The following is a 20,896-nucleotide window of genomic DNA, read 5'->3' as shown; positions in this document are numbered from 1 at the left end:
TCGCACAGTCACACGCACAGTCGCACAGTCACACGCACAGTCGCACAGTCACACGCACAGTCGCACAGTCACACGCACAGTCTCACAGTCACACGCACAGTCGCACACGCACAGTCGCACAGTCGCACAGTCGCACACGCACAGTCGCACAGTCGCACAGTCACACGCACAGTCACACAGTCACACGCACAGTCACACGACACACGAGGAATTTACGCTTAGTGCAAATACAAGGGATGTGTACGCACGTTCTAAGTCAAATTTATTTGCGTTTTGTCAATGAAATTATATTTTGATTTTTAATTTAAACATCACCAATACAAATACCATTTCTGTGACAAAAGTCAAAGAAGTTTCACTTACTATGAGCGTGCACAGCACACACAGCTTTCTTTTTTTTTTTTGTGCTAGTTGTTTCATAATTTTGTGTATTTTTTTTTTCTTCTGTCTTCAAAGTATTTTTTTTTTGCTTTATACCCAGTTTGTGTGTAACTTTCTTTGCGTCGTCTGGCCCTTTGATATCACAACCATAAGAGTTATCCAAATAACTTCATAGAAAACATTTTATCATGAAAATCAACTTCCAAACAGAACATAACCACCACAGTGTTGGTTTTCAACCCAGCTGTGCATGAGCAATAGAAGAAAACAGCAGCAGTTTGTGAATCGGTGTACTTGCTGTGATCTCTAATTTCAGACACTAGTGGGATATGTATGCTTTATTTAAACAGTGCAGTGAGTGTACTGTATACCTGACTAGTTGTTTAATGTCAGCAGGGACAGTTTTCTGCCCTGCAATGTTTTATGTGAAGACATTTTGGGATTTATTGTTTTGCTTTTCTCAATATAAAGTATAGGACAAGACTGCAAATCCCAAAAGTCACACTGACAGTCTACAGTTTGTTCTCCATAGAGCTCATTATTATTGGCACAGTAGAGTCTCAGTTATCCGACCTAAACGGGACCAATACCGTGTTGGATAATACGTAAAGTATTATCCCGACATTTGCGCCCCCCCCTCTTACCCCCCCTTCTCGCTTACCAGCGGCGGGACAGCGGGAGCGGTGCGGCACAGGAATCAGACAGCTGTCGACAGTAGAAGACCATGTGAGCCGAGGGAACAAGTTGAAACGGCAGGCGGCGGTGGGGTTGGTGGCAGTAGGAGAAGACATGCGATCATGTTGACAACTTCCGGTGTTACAGCGTGTTCCTCCCCTGCCATTTCTTGTGCTGCTCTGCTCCTGCTCCGATCGCCTGCCGCCACCAAGCCACCTCCGCCCGCTGTCTCAACTTCTTCCCTTGGCTGACATGGTCTTCTACTGCCGACAGCTGTCTTACTCCTGTGATGCCGGTTAGCCTGGTAAGTGAGAAGGGGGGAGGGGAAGCATGTAGGTTAAAACGGATTGTTGGTTAACCGAGACTCTACTGTACTTGGAAAAGAAGATATAGAGACGGGACTGGTTCAGCATGCTCATGATAACCTGGTGGTGATCGTATGGCCCCTGTACATGGGAACTGTATGATGTTTTCCCTTTAAACTAAACTTGGCTTAATTGATATAACTTACACCAGACACAAACATAGTGTAAGGCTGCAGCACAACTTATTAAACCATCATAACAATACATAACTCAAACCATTACATAATGAAGTTAACCTCTCGCCTCCCAGCCAGAGAAACATATTTCATAAATACCAATGGCTCCACCTCCCAGCCAGGAATTTAAATTACCAACAATTTAACCATTCCCGAGACGGTGCTCAGAATTAACCCACTAACAATTTGCTCAGAAATAACACTTTCCCAGTCTTGTGCTGCGATAAACCACTTTTCTTATTTAATTATTTTTTAAATAAATATAAGATATAGACCTATAAATTAACAACAGGGAAGGGTGGGAATATTGATCCAGTCTTCACAGGTGAGTTTGAAGTTAACCTCGCCTCCCAGCCAGAGAAACATTTATTAACAATGGCTTGGCCTCCCAGCCAGGAACCTAAATTACCATCACACATCACAATCAAACCAACAATTGAACTATTCCGGTGACCATGCTCAGAATGAACCCTTTTAAGAAATAACATAAACATATACATTAACAGCAAAATAGGGGAGGGGAGGGGAGGAATCTTGATTCCGTCTTTTTCACAGGCGAGTGATTATACCTTGTCTCTGTTCGTCTTATTTCTATCCCCAAATTCCCACCCAAACTTGACTCCTCCCTGCCTACCAATCCTCAGCCAATGATCTGATCCTTAGCCTAGCAACACACCTTAAACCAATCACTGAACACCTGCCTTATCTCCACCTGGTAATAACCGACACATTTCCCGCCTAATTCACCAGCTTCCCATTAACCAATCACCTTTCAGCCCCTTTGACTGAGGTGAATCGGGGGTCATCTCTAGTCCCATGTAGCCCTATTTCTAGGATGACCAGATGTCCCGGTTTTGCCGGGACAGTCCTGAATTTACTGCACATGTCCCGGTGTCCTGACAATTATTGGAAAATGTTAAAAATGTCCCGGTTTTGGTTGCATAGGAGGGGGCAGGGCCAGGATCGTCAGGGGGCAGGGCCAGGATTGTCAGGGGGCAGGGCCAGGATTGTCAGGGGGCAGGGCCAGGATTGTCAGGGGGCAGGGCCAGGATTGTCAGGGGGCAGGGCCAGGATTGTCAGGGGGCAGGGCCAGGATCGTCAGGGGGCGGGGCCAGGATCGGCCAAAACGGAGCTACTGTGCTAGAAATCTGAAGAAACATGCAGCTGCAGTTACAGCCACAGGGGGCGCCTACGTGGCTGCTCCTCATAGAGCTGGTTCATGTGGGACAGTATGTGTAGGTCAGTCTGTGTGTGTTTATGTGAAGCTGTGTGTCTATGCAGGTCAGTGACTGTGTGAGAGAGTTGTGCAGGTCAGGGTGTGTGTGTTGTGCAGGTCAGTGTGTGTGGAAAGTGTGTTGTTTATTTCTATGGTGGATGTATCAGGTGTGTGTGTGTGTTTGTGGTGCATTAGGGGTAGGGTGCTCCACTTTTGGGCCGCCCCATGAAAATGTTGCTAGATTGTGACGTCACTAAACAGACACGCGTTGCTCGTCCTTAGACGCTTCTTCCTGGTAACCAGGGCCACGGTATCGCTAGCCTTATATTGGGTCATTCGGCTTCTTAACCCTTACAGTTATTTAAAGGCAGCAGGCTTTTAATTCTGGCCCCTTATGAGCATATTATTGGACACATGTACATGTCGAAGTCCACAATTCTCCCAGAGAATCAAGTACTGTAGTTGCAATTTGCAAATGAATAAAAGATCATATTCCTTTTACTAGTAGCATTGGTATTAATATAGAACCTAGGCCGAGATATGAAGAGAGGGCTGCAGTTGTTGGATAATGTTAAAATGTTAACTACACATTAAATAAGTTCTTGTGGGTAAAACAGTTGCCCACCATTACTTTTTTTTTTATGTATGGGTAAATCTTGTCCCAACTTTACATTGCAAAGCCAATATAACCATCCTCACATTGATGAGACTCAAAAGGTCAAATTTGTGGGTAGGGTTACTGGCTATGCACTTTACCCCAGGCTGTGCTGAAAAGCTGTGTAATGCTGCAGGACTAAGCTTATAGGGGTCATTGTTAAAATGGATTAGAAGCAAAAGATGGCACTTTGCTCATTTGCATATCCCAGAATCCTTGGCTGCAGTGGATGCATTATATGCTAAGAGATAATACTGAAAAGCAGGGTCGCAGACCTGTCTTGAGTTGTGAATGTGCTCACAAGTGATATTTGTATTTGCTGTTAAAATCTTAACTTGGGAGCCAGCCAGAGATTTTTGTTGAGCGGCTGGGGGGGAGGGAGCTGTTTAGATCTCTCACTGAAACCCACATTGACCATACTCTATCGCTGGCGCACGCGCGCACTCTCTCTCGTCGGTGCGCTCGCGCTCGTCGGCGCACACGCGCTCGCTCATTATGACACACGTGCTCTCTCACATTGGTGCACACGCGCTCTCTCACATTGGCGCACACGTGCTCTCTCATTGGCGCACAAGCTCCTACTCACACATTGGGGCACGCGCGCTCTCACATTGGCGCACGCGCGCTCTCACATTGGCGCACACGCGCTCTCTTTCTCACATTGGCGCACACGCGCTCTTTCACATTGGCGCACAAGCGCTCTCTCACGTTGATGTGCTCTCTCGTTGGCACACGCACACATGCACTCTCTCTCTCATTGGCACACACACGTGCACTCTCTCACATTGGCACGCACATATGCGCTCTCTCTCACATTGGCGCACACTCTCTGTCTCACATTGGCACACACGCGCTCTGTCTCACAATGGCGCACACGCTCTGTCTCGTCGCACGCACACATGCTCTCTCACATTGGCGCACACGTGCTCTCTCTCACATTGGCACACACACACGTGCGCTCTCTCACATTGGCACACACATGTGCGCTCTCACATTGGCACACACTCGTGCGCTCTCGCATTAGGAAGCTGCACCAGATGATGTTGCAGCTTCCTATTGGCTGCAGATTTGGCAACCATTTTGTTTCTCATGGAGGAAAAACATCTTGGGAATCTGGATGTCCATGGAGCGTAAAATGGCAGCGGTTTGCTCGGGGAAACTCCCCGTTCGCATCTTTAAAAAAAGAAGAAAAAAAGGGGGTGGGGGGAGATGGGTTTAATAAATAAAAACAAAACAGTAGGGGGCTGCTCCTTTAGACCTTGGTATTGGAAGTTCTGTTTTATATCAACATTATTCTAAACAGACTACTTGGGGATTTCATAATATAAATGCATTGGATGAAATGAGCAAAATTGAATTTGTGCGAAACAAATTGGATGATATCAATTGGACTGGTGTTTTTATAAAGAGGGAAACGTGTACCGCATGTATGTTTGTTTGGTTCATTGTGAAGTAATTCACTAACGTTCTGTTTGGGGGAGATATTGACATATTCTTTGTGGACTTGTTAAAGATGGCCACCAATGTGTTTTATTTAAAAACGGCTCAAGATTTGACCCACAATCAGGGCAACACTGGTATTAATGTTGCATTCTTTGCTCAATTAGATATACAATTACCTAACTACTGTAACCCTTAACAAAGGCAATCTTTTTATACAGATGTATGAAAATGTCTAGAACTTCAATGGCGTAAAATTCCAAAGCTAAATTATAAAACAACAATTAAAATGTATTACTTTCATCAGGCGTTCAATTTTTTTGCAGTTTTAATATGTATTATTTATATTCTTCTGTTAAGTGGGATTGAACCCGTGATTGATATATAATGGCCTATGCCCCAAAGTATTCAATTTGTATTCTCGCCCAACATCGGTATGTACCTCTGGCAGCTCTAGACAAGGACCAGCTGGGGCACATGCCCTGGTATATAAAGGGTGTGCCCCTGTCCTTACTTCAATTCTTCCAACTCCTTTTCTAAAACAAATGCGATATAGTGTTTTTCTCCCAATTAGATTTATTGCGCTTCATAATTACAATGCACATAGAATTTTACAGGCAAAGTCCCTTCCCCAGTGAGCTTACAATCTGTTTGTTGCCTGGGGCACAGGGGGATAAGGTGAGTTACCCAAAGGTCACAAGCAGCCGACACCTGGATTTGAACAAGGCTCCACTTTCATTGTTGCCAGAGTCCATGCATTTATTAATGTGTTCATCAATATACACACTGTGTTCTGGTGTCTGTAGGTGCCCTGGCTGGACATTCTAGTGCACATGCCCATGATTAGGATGATGCTCATCAGTGGTATTGACCCTTTCATTGCCTGTGGGGTCAGAGCGGGGGTTCAAAAGGGCCACATTTCACCGGTCTTAAAAATGAGACTGTAGACGTGTGTGTGTTCATATAGCTGACAACGCAAGGAACTGCATGAAGTCGGAGAAATAACTAAAGTGCCAGCACAACTGTCCTGCTGGACTAAATTCACTTTTTGGAGTATTTATTTTAATTAATGTTATACTTGTTGTTGTTTATTTTTTTAGCAACGGAACATTCGATGTCTACGCCGACAGATCCGGGTGCAATGCCTCACCCGGGGCCTTCGCCTGGGCCTGGACCTTCTCCAGGGCCTATTCTAGGTCCCAGCCCAGGGCCAGGGCCATCCCCGGGCTCCGTACACAGCATGATGGGCCCCAGCCCTGGGCCGCCCAGCGTCTCCCACCAGCTCTCCACCATGGGACCATCAGATTACCCACAGGAGGGCATGCACCAGATGCATAAGGTACTTCTTCATGAAAAGTAACACAATTTGCACAGGATCTCATTCACTAACCTTTTGTTGCCATTGGGTGCGGCTATACATTTCTTAGTAATGTGTTCCAGTCCCCTCTGCAGCTAAGGCGCTAAATATTACTAGCTGTATGCCAAGGGGTGAGCTAAGTGAAGTACTGTATGTGCTACAGCTATAGATATTAGCTGCGACTACATGATCGCTACCCCAAGCAATATGGGTTAATGCCTGCTTATCCCTTTAACTAAGTTGTGGCTGTGCTGAAAAAGCTATGTAATACAGCAGCCGTAAGCTTATAGCGGTCCCTGTTAAAATGGATATGAAGCAAAAGGTGACACACTGAGTGATCATTTGCATGCTATTTCCTAGAATCCCTGGCGGCAGTGGCAGCGCTGTGTGCTAAGAGATGATGGGGAAAAGCAGGGTTGTCTGATACATGTGAATGTGCTCACAAATGGTATTTTTAGTTGCTGTACATATTATATTCATATGTATTCAAGCTTTACTTGTTTTATTCAACATAGACATACATGTACAGTAGTTTAGTAGACATCCTTATCTTCCTCGGCCCGTCTTCACCATGGCATGCTGGATCACACAGCAGACTGCCAGTGCAAAGCCTTCCCTGCAGTAAAATAATAGACTGTTTAACAGCAGATGCCAAGCCAAACACATAATAGGCATGGTCCCTGTACTTTGTTGGAACATGCCCTTTTCTATGAAACTATGAAGATACAGTACATGCGTGCATATTACTCAAAGTACAATGTACCCAAGGGAATGTTTTGGTTTGACGCCAACCATGCATTGGCAAATGCTGAATTTTGTCCCTTTGCTTTAAATAGATTTTCTGTCTATTGAGTACTGAAACTTAATTATAATTTTTTTTTTAATATGTATAGCAGCCCATGGATACCATGCATGACAAAGGAATGACTGATGAAATGCACTGTGCTACTATGAAGAGTTCAAGCATGAGACCTCCACATGCTGGAATGGGCCCCCCTCAGAGTCCCATGGATCAGCACAGTCAAGGTGCGTTCAGTCTCCTCTCTTGAAAGATCACACTGGAGCAGTGTCTCTTGAGCTTTTTCCACCCTCACGTAGAATCCCTTTAATATGGTCCAAATGCTAAGGCACTCTGACAGTTTATCGATGGTGTAGTCAAGTAAAATGACTGTAATACTGTTTAGAAACTAAACTGAAATCCTTCATTATTAAAAAGGTTGCCAAAATAACAATGCAACTGTAAATAGTGTTTTTGTGTAGTGTTTACAGTTGTAAATTCCTACAATTCCTATTTGTCTAGAGAACCATTCAGGTTAGTTATAGACAGCCATAGCACAGTAATCTGGGGGCTAAATATCTTATCGCTTCTTGTTTGAATGAAAGCTACCTTACTTTTCAAATGGTGCAGTCTGTTGTAATGGGCCATTTTGGTCGCAGCCGTCCTGCCGCGTCCAACTCCCCGCCAGCATTTAGCCGCAGGTGGACCCTCCGCCACAGCCGCTCCGTCGCCGGTCACTTTGCTGAGAAGGTACGTTTTAGGGTTAGAGGATTAGTATTAGGGATTTCAATGGTTAGGGTATGGGGTTGACTGTACCGGTTTGGGCATGGGGTTAACGTTGCAGGTTTTAGCTGTTGGGATAAAGGCTTCGAGTAAAGGGTTTTAGGGTAAGGGGGTTAAGGTTTCTTAGGGTAGGGGCTAGCATTAGTATTGGGGGTTAAGAGTAGTTTTAGGGTAAGGGCTAAGGTTAGTGACTTACCTTAGTGGTGAAGCAGCCGGCGGCTGTGTCCCTGTGGCGAGGTGAGCAGCGGCTAAACGCTGGCGGTCATTTGGTCGCAGCGAAGGGCCGCAACCAAATGTCTTAGACTGGTAGTTTGTGGCTTATTCTACAAGATATTTTAATACCATTTAGTTAATGTAAAAGCGTAAAAAAATAACTGTAGGTAGTGTTAGTAATAGGCAGTCTTCACAAAATACATTGTATTGTTGTTGTATTGACGGGAAAACAAAAAGTCAGTTCTCTTTGTCAGTCCTGTGCATGGCTTTGTTTCTACAGTGTATCTTATAATTTACTTAGCAACCACAGATTGTAAAAACACAGCCGGATGTCAGAAAGAGGAACTTCAACAGAAAGCACATAGTGATGTTCAAAATTAGCATCAAAACTAAGACCCCTAAATTCTATGTAATCTGAAGCAAAACTAACATTGACTCTGAACTCGTGATCAGCCACTTCAGAGCATCTAGAATCTGCCCCTAAGGGTGTTACGTATAAAAATCTTTTGGTTACAAAACTTGGAATAAAACTGCACGAGTTTTAGCAAAGAAAAATCCCATTCTGAGTTGTTTTTTCCCTTCCTTAAATGAGGTGCGTTTATTTGCTCCAGTCTGGCCCCAAGTTTGCCGTTGGGACACTTTTTGACTGACGCTTATTTAATAAAGTGCGATTTCTGCACAAGAAGTCGCATTCAAGTTGGTGAGAGTTTCCATGCTGAGTCAGCATATCACATTTTATTGAAATAAGCCCATATGAGTCTTTTAAAGATATTTAGATTAGAGATTGCTGTGCAGCAAGATGGCATCAGAATTGGTTGAATATCTGCTAGGTTCTGTTCTCATGTATACTTCCAGTATAATTACAGAAATGCCAACCGCTAAAAGTATCTCAGAAATGTGTTTTACGCTGTACATTTCTGCAATACAGTCTATAGCAACACATTTGTATCTGGTGCCATAGAAGAACTTCAAATCAAACTGTGTATTGAAATATAAAACTAGATAACCTCTCTAGAGAATTGTGAAATAAAATTCTCTCAAAAGCCAAACTTTTTTTCTTGGAAAGGAGCATTTTTCTCGTGTTTCTTTTTCTTGCCCTGCGTAAGGTGGCAAGCGGTCTATGCTGTCTTCTGAATAATTTCTGTGCTCGCTGCAGTTACTTTGGAGATGGTTTATGGCCGTACATAGCATCCCCCCACTGTTGTACAAGTGACAATTAGACATTGTGATGTCTATTATACAGTATTAATTAGAACGTTATGTATGGTGTGATTTGGGAAAAAATAAACCAGAAGGTGAACAAGGAAACTCCGTGTTAAATTGTGCCCATTCAGAGCATTGTATTGAAAACACTTTGATCATACAGAGATCTGAGCTTAGTACCAGAGGTGAAGGGAATGGAAAACAAAGCACTGCCTTGCTGATGCACGGTGAATAAAAGGTTAACTCAAGTGCGTGCCCATAAAAAATGATTTATTCGTTCCAAAATATAAAAACGACTACATGGAGGGGGTCAAAAGGGCCCCTCCTCTACATGGCCCTTTTGACCCCCTCTATGTAGTTGTTTTATATTTTGGAACCAATAAATCATTTTTTATGGGCACGCACTTGCGTTAACCTTTTATTCACCGTGCATCAGCAAGGTAGTGCTTTATTTTCCATTCCCTTCATCTGTAAGCTGTTGATAACGGAGGCACACGGATATCCTGAAGGACTTACATCGAATTATACCCCACCAAAACGTGAGTTACTATACTCTAGTTTACTTATTGTTTGCATATCCACTCCGATGCCATTGTGACTGGACACCAGGGGTGTGGATTCTCACCGCAGTGCAAGTGGAATCCTGGCCAGCTATTCGGAAACACTGTGGAGTTATATATATGTTATCTCAGTGGTAAGGTGGGGTATATCATCTTGTTTATGGAGAATATCAAAGCTATGCATTAATGTTATAAATGCTTAAAGACTGCGCATTGATTTGTCTGGAGTTTGGAGCATCACACAGCTATCTGTAATCTACAAGCTTAGTACCAGAGGTCCTATTTATGCATGTACCCCTGAAATCTGTTGTTTACGCATCAAAATAAAGGTAAGTAGTATCTGTACGCATTGCACTTCCATTACCTCCTTCCAGTCTTGTGAAGCTGTCAGTTGTTGTCCCCTGATGCCTCAGAAGCAGAACTGTAAATCACCACTGCGCTGGAATCATAGCCCATAATGCTTTGCTTGGCACTCCACAAAGTAGAGCTGTGGGATACAGCTTTAGCAAGCAGAGTGGTGATTGACAGCTTTGCCTCCAATGTTTTGTGTACAGTCTTTCTGACACCATTTTTCAAGGCGTAAACAAAGACGTTTAAATATTCTGCAATGACTTCTGTGGTATAGTAAGATGGACTTTCACTTCATTATTAATGTTCATTTGTAAAGCAATAAATAGTAAAGCATCATTATAATCCTTGTTATATGCTATAACATCATTGTTACCGTTGTGTTGTATTACTTATATAATGCCATACACCTTTTGGGCTAAAAGTACTCCTTGATAATTTGAATAGAAGTCATTTTATGTCATAGAAAAAAAAATCTAATGTACCCTATGCCTATGACCAAAGCGGGATCTATAACACGTTCTGAAGGAATATTTGAATGCGTTAATAAGTGTGTTGTTTTCACGTTGAGTATTGCTGTTCAGTTTAGGATCTAAACCAGGATAAAATGTCATGGTGAAGCTGCATTTTACAGTACAAGTACTCCTTGTATTGTGAAGATAAAGTGTCGATTCATGGCTCTCGGGATACTGTGCAATGCAGTCAAACTGTGCACAATATACATGCTTGGCACTGCATTGCTGTCCTTTAGTGGCCAAGTGGTTTGTTGTGCTAATCATTCAGTGATTCCAATCCGATTTCTTTTTTGTAACTATCTGCCCGCTTTGAGACTGGATTTGTAAACATTCTAAGTTGGATCTGGGGAGAAGTTCTATTCCTGTAGCGGATGCCCAAGATTAAAAAAAAAAAGAGTGAGAGACGCAGACCCATGGATGGGTACAGACATGCATTCTGCTTTTCAGAGTGTACCTCCTTATTTTTTATTTTTTTAAGAAATAGATTACATTAGTAAGTTGGTAAGGTGACACTTTGTGCTCATTTGCCTGTGATTACACAGAATCCCTGGCTGCAGTGGAAACACTGCATGCCAAGTGATAATGGGGGGAAAAGCAGGGTTGCAGACCTGTCTGTCATGTGAATGTGCGCTCAAGTGATATTTTTATTTACTGTACACGTGCGTTGTTTCCACAATATATATATTTCTGTAAGCAAAAGTGGGGCTGCCAAGGGGTTAGCAGCACAATGTAAAGCAAAAAAAATTGCGTTTAAAAAAACCCCTTGCTTCTGGGGTTACCATGGTAACCTTTGCACTGGGGTCTTGGGAAAACTCCATTTTAACCTACCAGAACACTTAATATTTCAAAAGCTTCTAGCTCCTGAACCAGGCATCAGATACATAGAACAAAATACATAGAAACAGTAGCGACCAACGACCAGCATGGACTGCTGCTTTAAAGCTGCAGTCAAGAAATATCCTACATGTGTTTTTTTTTTTTTTTTTTTTTTAATAAATCGGTTCTGTACTATGAGAAAATACTTGTAGCATTTAAAAAAAAAATGTTTTAAAGACCCTTTTAATGTTTCTAAGGCTGCGCTTATAGTGCCTGTCAACGTTGACACCGCGCGAAAACAAATACATTGAATCCGTCGCATGCGCTTATAGTAAGCGCGACAGTGACGAAGCGACCCAATTTGATTTTTGGAGAGACAGTCGCCACATGTGACTGTCTTTAAACCAATCACAGAGCGCCTATTGCACTCTGCCCTCCCCCTTGGTGACGTCACTCTCCTTGTCGCCAGAGACGTTGCTCAAACTTTAAATGCAACTTTCGCCGGCACTATAAACGCAGCCTAATGTAGGAAGCGTTTCCAAAGTGACAGTCCCCTTCTGATAGGCTCTGGCTCGAGCCCCGCCCTCTCTCTAGCAGTGCACCAATTGTATCTAGTAACTGCCCAGTCAATCATATTCCAGGACTACATTGCCCACAATGCTGTGCAAGAACTGAATTAAATAACCCAGAGCAAGCGATCGATTACAGTAGAACGGATCGATCTGCAGCTTAGCTAATCACTTGTCAGTGTGTAGATTGTATTGATGCACATATTGAATGGGGATATATATATATATATATATATATTATATGTATATATATATATATATATATATATATTTTTTTTTTTAAACAACAGCTTGAACTGCAGCTTTAACCCCATCAGTAACCAACAGAAGTACAGCATAAGATCCCCCAGACTGCCACCCGTAATGACTTATGATGCATACCAAGAGTGGCCAACTCCAGTCCTCAAAGGCCATCAATAGGTCAGTTTGACCTGTTGTTGGCCACCTCTTATCGGGTTTTGCTAGTTTTCAAGGGGGCATTCGCAATCAGCTGGCGGCAAACTAAACGGGAGCTGGGACCTTCCTCTTCCGTTTGCATCGCCGGAAGCAGGAAGCGATCGTGCTGAAGGGGTTAAATGAGCCCTATAGCCCGCAGTGTGGATGTTAATAACAGAAAATCAGGCATAGGACTACACTGATCAGTTACAAGGAAGGATTTTTTTTTAGTGTTCTTTCTGTTAAATTCATGTCTGTCTGCCTAATGCTGAGCCATCTGCTAATCTTTCTCTCTTTTTTTTTTTTTTTTTTACCTAAGATAATTACCAGAATAAGTTATGCCGTTTCATCATTTTGATTGCATTTTGTTTGTCTTTGGATTTAGTGGCGTGCAAGTGATGCAGAAATAGTGTCTCTCCCAGCTAATAAATACTGTCACATTTTGGTGCTGTCACACTGCGACAGGAGGATTAAAAAAAAAAAAGAGAGAGAGAGAAATCCTGCCATTAAATTGGCAGCAAGTCCTACAGAGGAGATTTTTTTCCCTCTAGTGCCCACTTTCTTGTCTCCTGTGTCCCTGTTGTTCCAGTCACATCACTAAGGAATTAACATTTTGATTCCTGAATATTTACCCTTATAACGTTTTGGCACCAAGGACACTCCCGTGTAATCATGGGAGATTGTTTTGCATCTGTTTAACTTGTTAGTATAAAGCTGAAGGATTCTTAGAAATGGCTCAATGTAGCTGAATTCAGAAGCCACTGGCAGCAGCTGAATAATGTTGTGTGTCACTCTGTCATTCGTACTGTGCTTCAAGTGTTCATACTAGTATTCCTACAGCTCCAGTCTCCGAAATGCTGATGCCGGCAGTCCTGGAACACTTTTCAATTTTTTTCTTTTTTTTTAACTCAATCTGTGCAGCTCGACTCACAGTAGATGTTGTTTGTTTTGGTTTTTTCCCCTTCCTTTTGAGACTGGTGGTCCCACTCCCTTAAACCCTGGTTTAATTATCCTAATGCTATTTTCCATTCCTATAATAAGCCCCAGAAATGTATTGAAATGGTCTGCAGGAATGCCATAAAAAATACTATACAAAAAGTGAAACATATTCATTTATTTTCAGGGATTTTTGGGAAGATTTATGGGATATTAATAGTGCAATTTTCTAATTTTCTCCTGTTTTCGAGGATTTTGCTGCTTTAAATGCGAGGTTTACTATTTTGTGGACAGAAATGTAACCCTGATAATCAAAACAGGAAATGCATATATTCCTTCAAATTAATTAAGATGATTAGATCAGCAGTGGCCTCGTACATTGTGTTTTGCCTGGAATTCCCAGCATGGCACTGTTGCTCTTTACTTCATGTTGCAGTGGCTGAGATGCTGGTAGTTGGCCTTTGGAACAAGCAATGCCGTACAGCAGGGGTGCGCAAACTGGGGGGCGCAAGAATTTCTAGGGTGGGTTACTCCCTTCCACAAGGCATTTAAATTAAATGCCGGATGAGGCCTCTGTAATTCCCTTACCTGCTCTCTGCCGGCTCTTCAGCGACGTGTCGCCGTGGCAACGGGGGTCACGTGACATCACATGACCCGCAGCGTCATTTGACTCCGGGTCTTTGGAGAAGGGGGCACGAACGCTGCGGCTGCCAGGCAGGGGGCGCAGCTCAGGAAGTTTGTGCACCCCTGCTGTACAGGACGTTCAGTGCCCCAATTGTGTCACCTGTATTTCTAAGGTTTTTTTTAGTTGCATACACAGTACTTTTTTGCCTCCGTCATGCCGCAGGCTGTATACTACATGCAGGACTTGCACAGAAGAGTGCAAATAAAAAAAAAATGGAAACCTTGGTTTGAGTTCTGCTTCAGTTAAAACAGCATTTCATGTTAAAAAAAAAAAAAAAATAGAATTACCCTTAGGTGGGAAGCAGGGGGTTTCCGGAGCAGAATCTTGTTAATTTCAGCTCCGGGGACTCCTGCGTCCCTTGATAACTTTGTAGGTGAGCCAATTGGGAGTCGAGATGGTTGACGTTGAGGCTTCCTATTGACTTCCGTTACACGGAAGATTAAAGCCTCCAAATTGTTCCCCGAGCTAGGGATGCTACTGGCAGCATCTACGTAGTGTATTTCGGGAAGCAGAGGGTCCCCGGAGCTGAAATATTTATATGGTTCAGGTATGTAGACCCCATGCTTTCCACCTATAAGGAAAAAAAAACCCCTTAAAGCAGAATCATACCCTTAAAGCAAAATCATACCCTTAAAGCAAAATCATAACCTTAAAGCAACAGTCCCCCATGACCACGATTTTTGCCGCCGGACAGAAAATGACCGGTGTGTCAGAACTCGCTACCGCAGTCTATAGAAAGCTGCAACGTCATCCATAGATGACTGTGTTGTTTTCTGTTGGTGTTACTATTTTATTTCAAACTGCAAAAGATGTAAATTCCTTTTTACCGTGAACAGGGATGGCTCTGATGGTAATATATATATATATATTAGGTGAGATATACAGTATATATATATCTCACCTAATACTGAATAACTCATTTATTCTGCTATATATATATATATATATATATATATATATATATATATAATCTCACCTAATAATGAATAACTCATTTATTCTGCTATATATATATATATCTCACCTAATAATGAATAACTCATTTATTCTGCTATATATATATATATATATATATATATATATATATATATATATAAATATATATATATATATCTCACCTAATAATGAATAACTCATTTATTCTGCTATATATATATATATATATATATATATATATATATATATATCTCACCTAATAATGAATAACTCATTTATTCTGCTATATATATATATATATATATATATATATATATATATATATATATATATATATATAAATATATATATATATATATCTCACCTAATAATGAATAACTCATTTATTCTGCTATATATATATATATATATATATATATATATCTCACCTAATAATGAATAACTCATTTATTCTGCTATATATATATATATATCTCACCTAATAATGAAGAACTCATTTATTCTGCTATATATCTCACCTAATAATGAAGAACTCATTTATTCTGCTATATATATATATATATATATATCTCACCTAATACTGAAGAACTCATTTATTCTGCTATATATATATTGCAGAATAAATCAGTTCTTCAGTATTAGGTGATACCTTTTTTATTTGGACTAACAATTTATGTCATAGGACAAGCTTTCGCGAGTTTTCCTCTCTTCCACAGGTCGGCAATACTGATATACAAAGGTTTGTATGACTTTTGTATATCAGTATTTGCTGACCTGATCGCAAATGGACTAACACGGCTATTTCCGTTAAGCTACTTCTGACGTTCACCTTTTATTTACATTTACTTAGTTTTTTTTTTGGCTCAATGGTTTATTTATTTCTCTTGTTAACACAAATCATTTTAAGTATACAATTTTTGTCATTCTTGAGCCCACTTTATATATCAAGGTAAAGGAAATTTAAGAATTATCAGTAAAATACTAAAGATGACAAAGTATGCAAACTCCTACAATCCACATTTAATCTACTAGATACATTTTGAATGTCAGCATATTTTTATTTAGGTTCAAATGGTGTCATTCTTAATGTCTCGCTGACCTGAGAGTAGTATATTACTTGACTTTTGAAAAAATATTTGATTTAATTTCTCTGGCTCCCTACATGGTCTATGTGCAAAAAATTTATTCTAATACGTACTACATACATGGGACGATATTGCACAGGATACTGTAATATCAGACTACTGAATTTATGCAGTTACAAATAATTTAGCAGATGTTGATACAGAGTATGCTTCGAGAAGGGATAAAGCTTAAAAATACATTATTTTATAGAAGCTTTTAATATTGATTTGTGCATAAGTCAGTGCAAACGTATCCATAAAAGCATTATTCACAACTCAAGGCTGGAGGAGTTTTTAAAATTATTTTTTTAAATTACTGTAGTAACTGTAGTGTGAAATCATTCTTGACGGTCATTGTTTTCCAGGTGGAAGGGGAAAGACTGGTTATGTAACTTAGTTCTGTGTCAACAAGTGTTTACATCTCCAAGGAGACTTTTAATTCTGTCAAACATATATAAAACATATAGATCGCTGAATAATCTAAAAGGGGAGGCATGTAGAAGAGTATCAGTGCTGGGCTCCACTATGACAACGGGTGTTTTGGAAAATAATCAGTCATCAAAAAAGTGTTACCAAGTAATTCTGACTGATCCCTGTTTGAGAGATAAATACCTCAACCCAGTGGTGTGTGAGCAGCAGAGTGACAATAAAATACTACTATGGGCTGTTAATACAAACTCTTGAAGAGATACCCGGTATGAATTAATTGTACTACTAATTGCTCTAGGTACCCTTGGGTTCTTTAGATCGGCTAGCAAAGAAAATAGGCAGATGTATGTGCCTCCAGAGTCTGCTGTGAATCAGTTGGATATAAGGCATTAATCAATTCTAGGTGCCTGTGAGATCCTCTGTTCCAGTGATCTACAGGCATACCCCGCATTAATGTACGCAATGGACCGGAGCATGTATGTAAAGCGAAAATGTACTTAAAGTGAAGCACTACCTTTTCCCCACTTATCGATGCATGTACTGTACTGCAATCGTCATATATGTGCATAACTGATGTAAATATCGCATTTGTAACAGGCTCTATAGTCTCCCCACTTGTGCACCGCTTCAGTACAGGTAGGGAGCCGGTATTGCTGTTCAGGACGTGCTGACAGGCGCATGCGCGAGCCTCCGTTTGCCTATTGGGCGACATGTACTTACTCGCGAGTGTACTTAAAGTGAGTGTCCTTAAAGCGGGGTATGCCTGTATATGTTTGACAGAATGAAACGTTATGTTTTACTATAACTGTGGTGTGCTCCCAAGATAACTTCTTCCCTTGGGCGTATCTTTTACGCGCTCGGTTTTATTCATTTATCTGTATAAGCTCCCAGTGCTGCACCCACTTACCTATCACTGTACCATACTTTTTCATGTTCGATAGGGTCTAATTTATGTGAGGCCTGTGAGTTAACCGATTCTTTTTTCTGGCTTTGTATCACCCTATATATTTGTTTGCTCTTGTTTAAACCCTCCCCATTTTTTAAAAAGTAAAATAAGTATACAAAGTAAAACAGCGATACATTCATGTTGGTTAAATACAGCAACATATTTACACTTTTTTTATTGTTACAGGATACATGTCTCCACATCCTTCCCCTTTGGGAGCACCTGAACATGTGTCTAGTCCAATGTCAGGAGGTGGACCGACGCCTCCACAGATACCACCAACTCAACCAGGACTCATGATGCAAGGAGACCCGCAAGCTATCAGCCAGCCAAACCGAGGCCCCTCACCATTCAGCCCCGTCCAGCTTCATCAGCTCCGGGCTCAAATTTTGGCCTACAAGATGTTGGCGAGAGGACAACCATTATCTGAAAATCTGCAACTTGCGGTTCAGGGCAAGAGGACACTGCCTGCAATTCAACAACAGCAACAGCAGCAACCACAGCCTCCAGCTAATTATAGTAGACCGCCTAGTAAGTGAATCCATTATACACTACTGACCTATGAGCTTTGACTAAGATGCAAGATATACTATACCTCCAAAAGAGGGGGTATATGACACCTGATTCTTGATCTTTACATTCTTTGCTTCAATTGTCAATCGTCTTTTCATAATTCCTAGAACCATTAGCTTTTGTTTTTTTCCGTCTTACGTCGCAATTCCCTCCAGTGCATTAGTGCCAGTTGGGCTTCATTGCACGGATACTCCCATTTAACTTGAATGGATATTTCCTTGTGTTAGTGCCTGATCGTTACTAACACCACTGCAGTAAATGACCCCCTTAGTGTCATGTTGTAATTAAAGCAACCTTGCATTCATTAACTAAGACTTTAGGGTGTCCATAATACGATTGTATTGATTTTAGAGTTACCTTGTGCCATATCATGAACTTCTTTATCTCTTAGAAATTAGTCCTTCCAAACAGTTTTCATTCCCTCTTTCTAATATTTGACGCAAACGTAAGCAGAAAATGGAGCAACGTGGGGAAACAAACTTCTGTTCACACATTTACTTTGACACATCACCCTCTACACCATTTGAGAAAAGTATAACGGCACCAGAGAGTACATTAATCACCCGGAAGCCCTCAGATCAACGTCTACACTTTTGCGCACATGCTGATGGCACGGTAGCTTTCGAAAATCATTAGTTATAGCAACTTTGCAACAGGTACTTTCAGTATGTGATGCACACCCAACCTGAGAACAGAATTGACATGAGTTTTTTTTTTATCAGTATTTTATTTAACCGGAAGCAGAGGGGGTTACATTTGTGATGCTGCGTTTCAATATCCTTTCCACTTGTGTGTTATCGTTTTTTAAGGTATGGGAATGCACCCCATGGCTGTCCCTCCTGCTGGACCAGCACCAGGAATGGCAGGACATGCTGCTAGTATGGCCCCAAAGCCATGGCCGGAAGGTAACATTCACAGTGGTTTTATTTTTAAATCTTAAGAAGAAAAGGTTGCACATTTTATAAGTGGACTATAGATGAGTATATTGGAATCTCTTATAAGGCCGTAGAGGAGCAGCCTTCATTTATTTGCTGGGTTGGAACCAGGGGGTCCCCACGAGCCCAAAGCTGCTATTTTCAACCCGGGGGACCCCCTAGTTCTCAAGGTACTTACCAGTGAAGTTACAAGTCTGCCTCAAGAGAAACAAAATGCCTGCCAAATACCAGGCCCGTAGGAATCTGCAACATCGGTTGTGACTTTCTACTGGATGGCCTTTTAAAATACTGTTAACTTCACCAGTAAGTGTCGGGTGAACCGGTGGGCACCCGGAGATGAAAATGTGCATTCCCGCTCTGGAGGACCTCCTGGATCCAATCCTGTAAAAAAACAAATGGAGGTTTGTTGGGGTGAATGGCTCATTGAATGATTTGGGCAGATTAAATCTTGGAACTAGTAATCATTTTGCACATGCACTGACCAGAAGAATCCTGGGACTTTCCATTCATAGACAAGTTTTTATGCATACACTTGTGTGTGTGTATATATACATCTATGTCACAAAAGAGAGCATGCTCCAACATATGATGTATTTAAAAGGTGTTTTTAATAACATTTAGGTACACTTAAACTATTTCTTAATTTGAAAACTTGGTGGTATATAATTGCCACACTTGAACCCACTGCAAGAGAATAAAGTAGAGATGAATATGAGTTCAAAATCCTTTGAATATTTACCACAGTGAATATAAAAGTTACTCTATTAACCTGTCACAAGGTGGGGATCAACCGCCTAAAATCTTTTATGGCTGGGATTATAGTAAACGCGCTCGCGTGCACAAATGATAATTGCCCGTCTTCCTATGGCAGTGCATCTGATTCGGGCGCGCACACACACGGCAGAGCGTGATGGCGCGGCCTCAAATTGAAAAGACAAAAATGTGTCTTTTCAAGCGCGACCGCGTGACGTCCGTGTCACGTGAGCAGTTCAGCCAATGAGGGTGAACCAGCTTCGTGGTGCGTCCGCCACACGTCCCCATCACTTCCCCAATCTCCTGCAGCTATGACCACTAATCGCAGGAGTGCGCCAGGCTGTGTGCACCATAGCGCACGCCGGCTCAATAATCCCAGCCGAAGTCTTAACGGCGCTGTTGTACTGGCCGTTCCTTACCCTGCATCAAGCGTTATCCTGCACAGGTTTACTGTAACTGAGTCCTAGCTGTTTCCTCTTTGATCTTGTATGTGAACATCATACAGTGGGTTCAAGTGTGGCAATTATATACCACCGAGTTTTCAAATGAAGAAATTGTTTGAATGTACCTATTTCTGTTATTAACAACACCCTTTAACTACATAATTGATTTATATGTTGGAGCATGCGCGCTTTTCTCTTTTGTATCATATTGTATTTGGAACGTGGTTCTTTTGATCCTAATGAAGTTGGTATAATAAATGCCATCTATTGATTGCAAGAAAATCCTTCATCACACTTAATTGATGTAACTCACCTTCACCATCTGATTTATATTTGCTATTTAAGTTTATCAAATTATCACGTTGTCACTACGTTCTTGATATTCAAGTAATATTTTACTACATCTTTCAATCCTTCCTTTATTACATTCACGTATCGCACATTTCACATTATTTAATTGAGCAATACAGCGCAATTTTTTTTGTCGTATGTATGTGTATATATACACACACACACACACATACACACACACACACACACACACACACACACACACACACACACATACACACACTTTTGACCTCCTCCATATGTGGTGTCGGATATGTGCCCAACATCAATGCTTTATAAAATCAAAGTGCGCTGCGATCT

General features: G+C 41.4%; 1 protein-coding gene across 6 annotated transcripts in view; it reads left to right on the top strand.

Moving 5' to 3' along the window:
• SMARCA2 (SWI/SNF related BAF chromatin remodeling complex subunit ATPase 2) overlaps positions 1-20,896 on the top strand; it is a 194,923-nt gene that overhangs the window by 43,905 nt on the left and 130,122 nt on the right. For all 6 annotated transcript variants that reach the window (XM_075597226.1, XM_075597235.1, XM_075597204.1 and 3 more), the window contains 4 exons: positions 6,009-6,247; positions 7,159-7,291; positions 17,728-18,072; positions 18,924-19,019. In XM_075597226.1, coding sequence (XP_075453341.1) covers positions 6,023-6,247; positions 7,159-7,291; positions 17,728-18,072; positions 18,924-19,019 — 799 coding nt within the window. In that variant the 5' untranslated portion in view covers positions 6,009-6,022. Of the gene's footprint in view, positions 1-6,008; positions 6,248-7,158; positions 7,292-17,727; positions 18,073-18,923; positions 19,020-20,896 lie in introns of those variants that run through there.

The sequence above is a fragment of the Ascaphus truei genome, chromosome 1 (assembly GCF_040206685.1).
Source record: "Ascaphus truei isolate aAscTru1 chromosome 1, aAscTru1.hap1, whole genome shotgun sequence".
NCBI lineage: Eukaryota > Metazoa > Chordata > Amphibia > Anura > Ascaphidae > Ascaphus > Ascaphus truei.
This window is presented reverse-complemented; position numbering and strand designations above follow the sequence as displayed.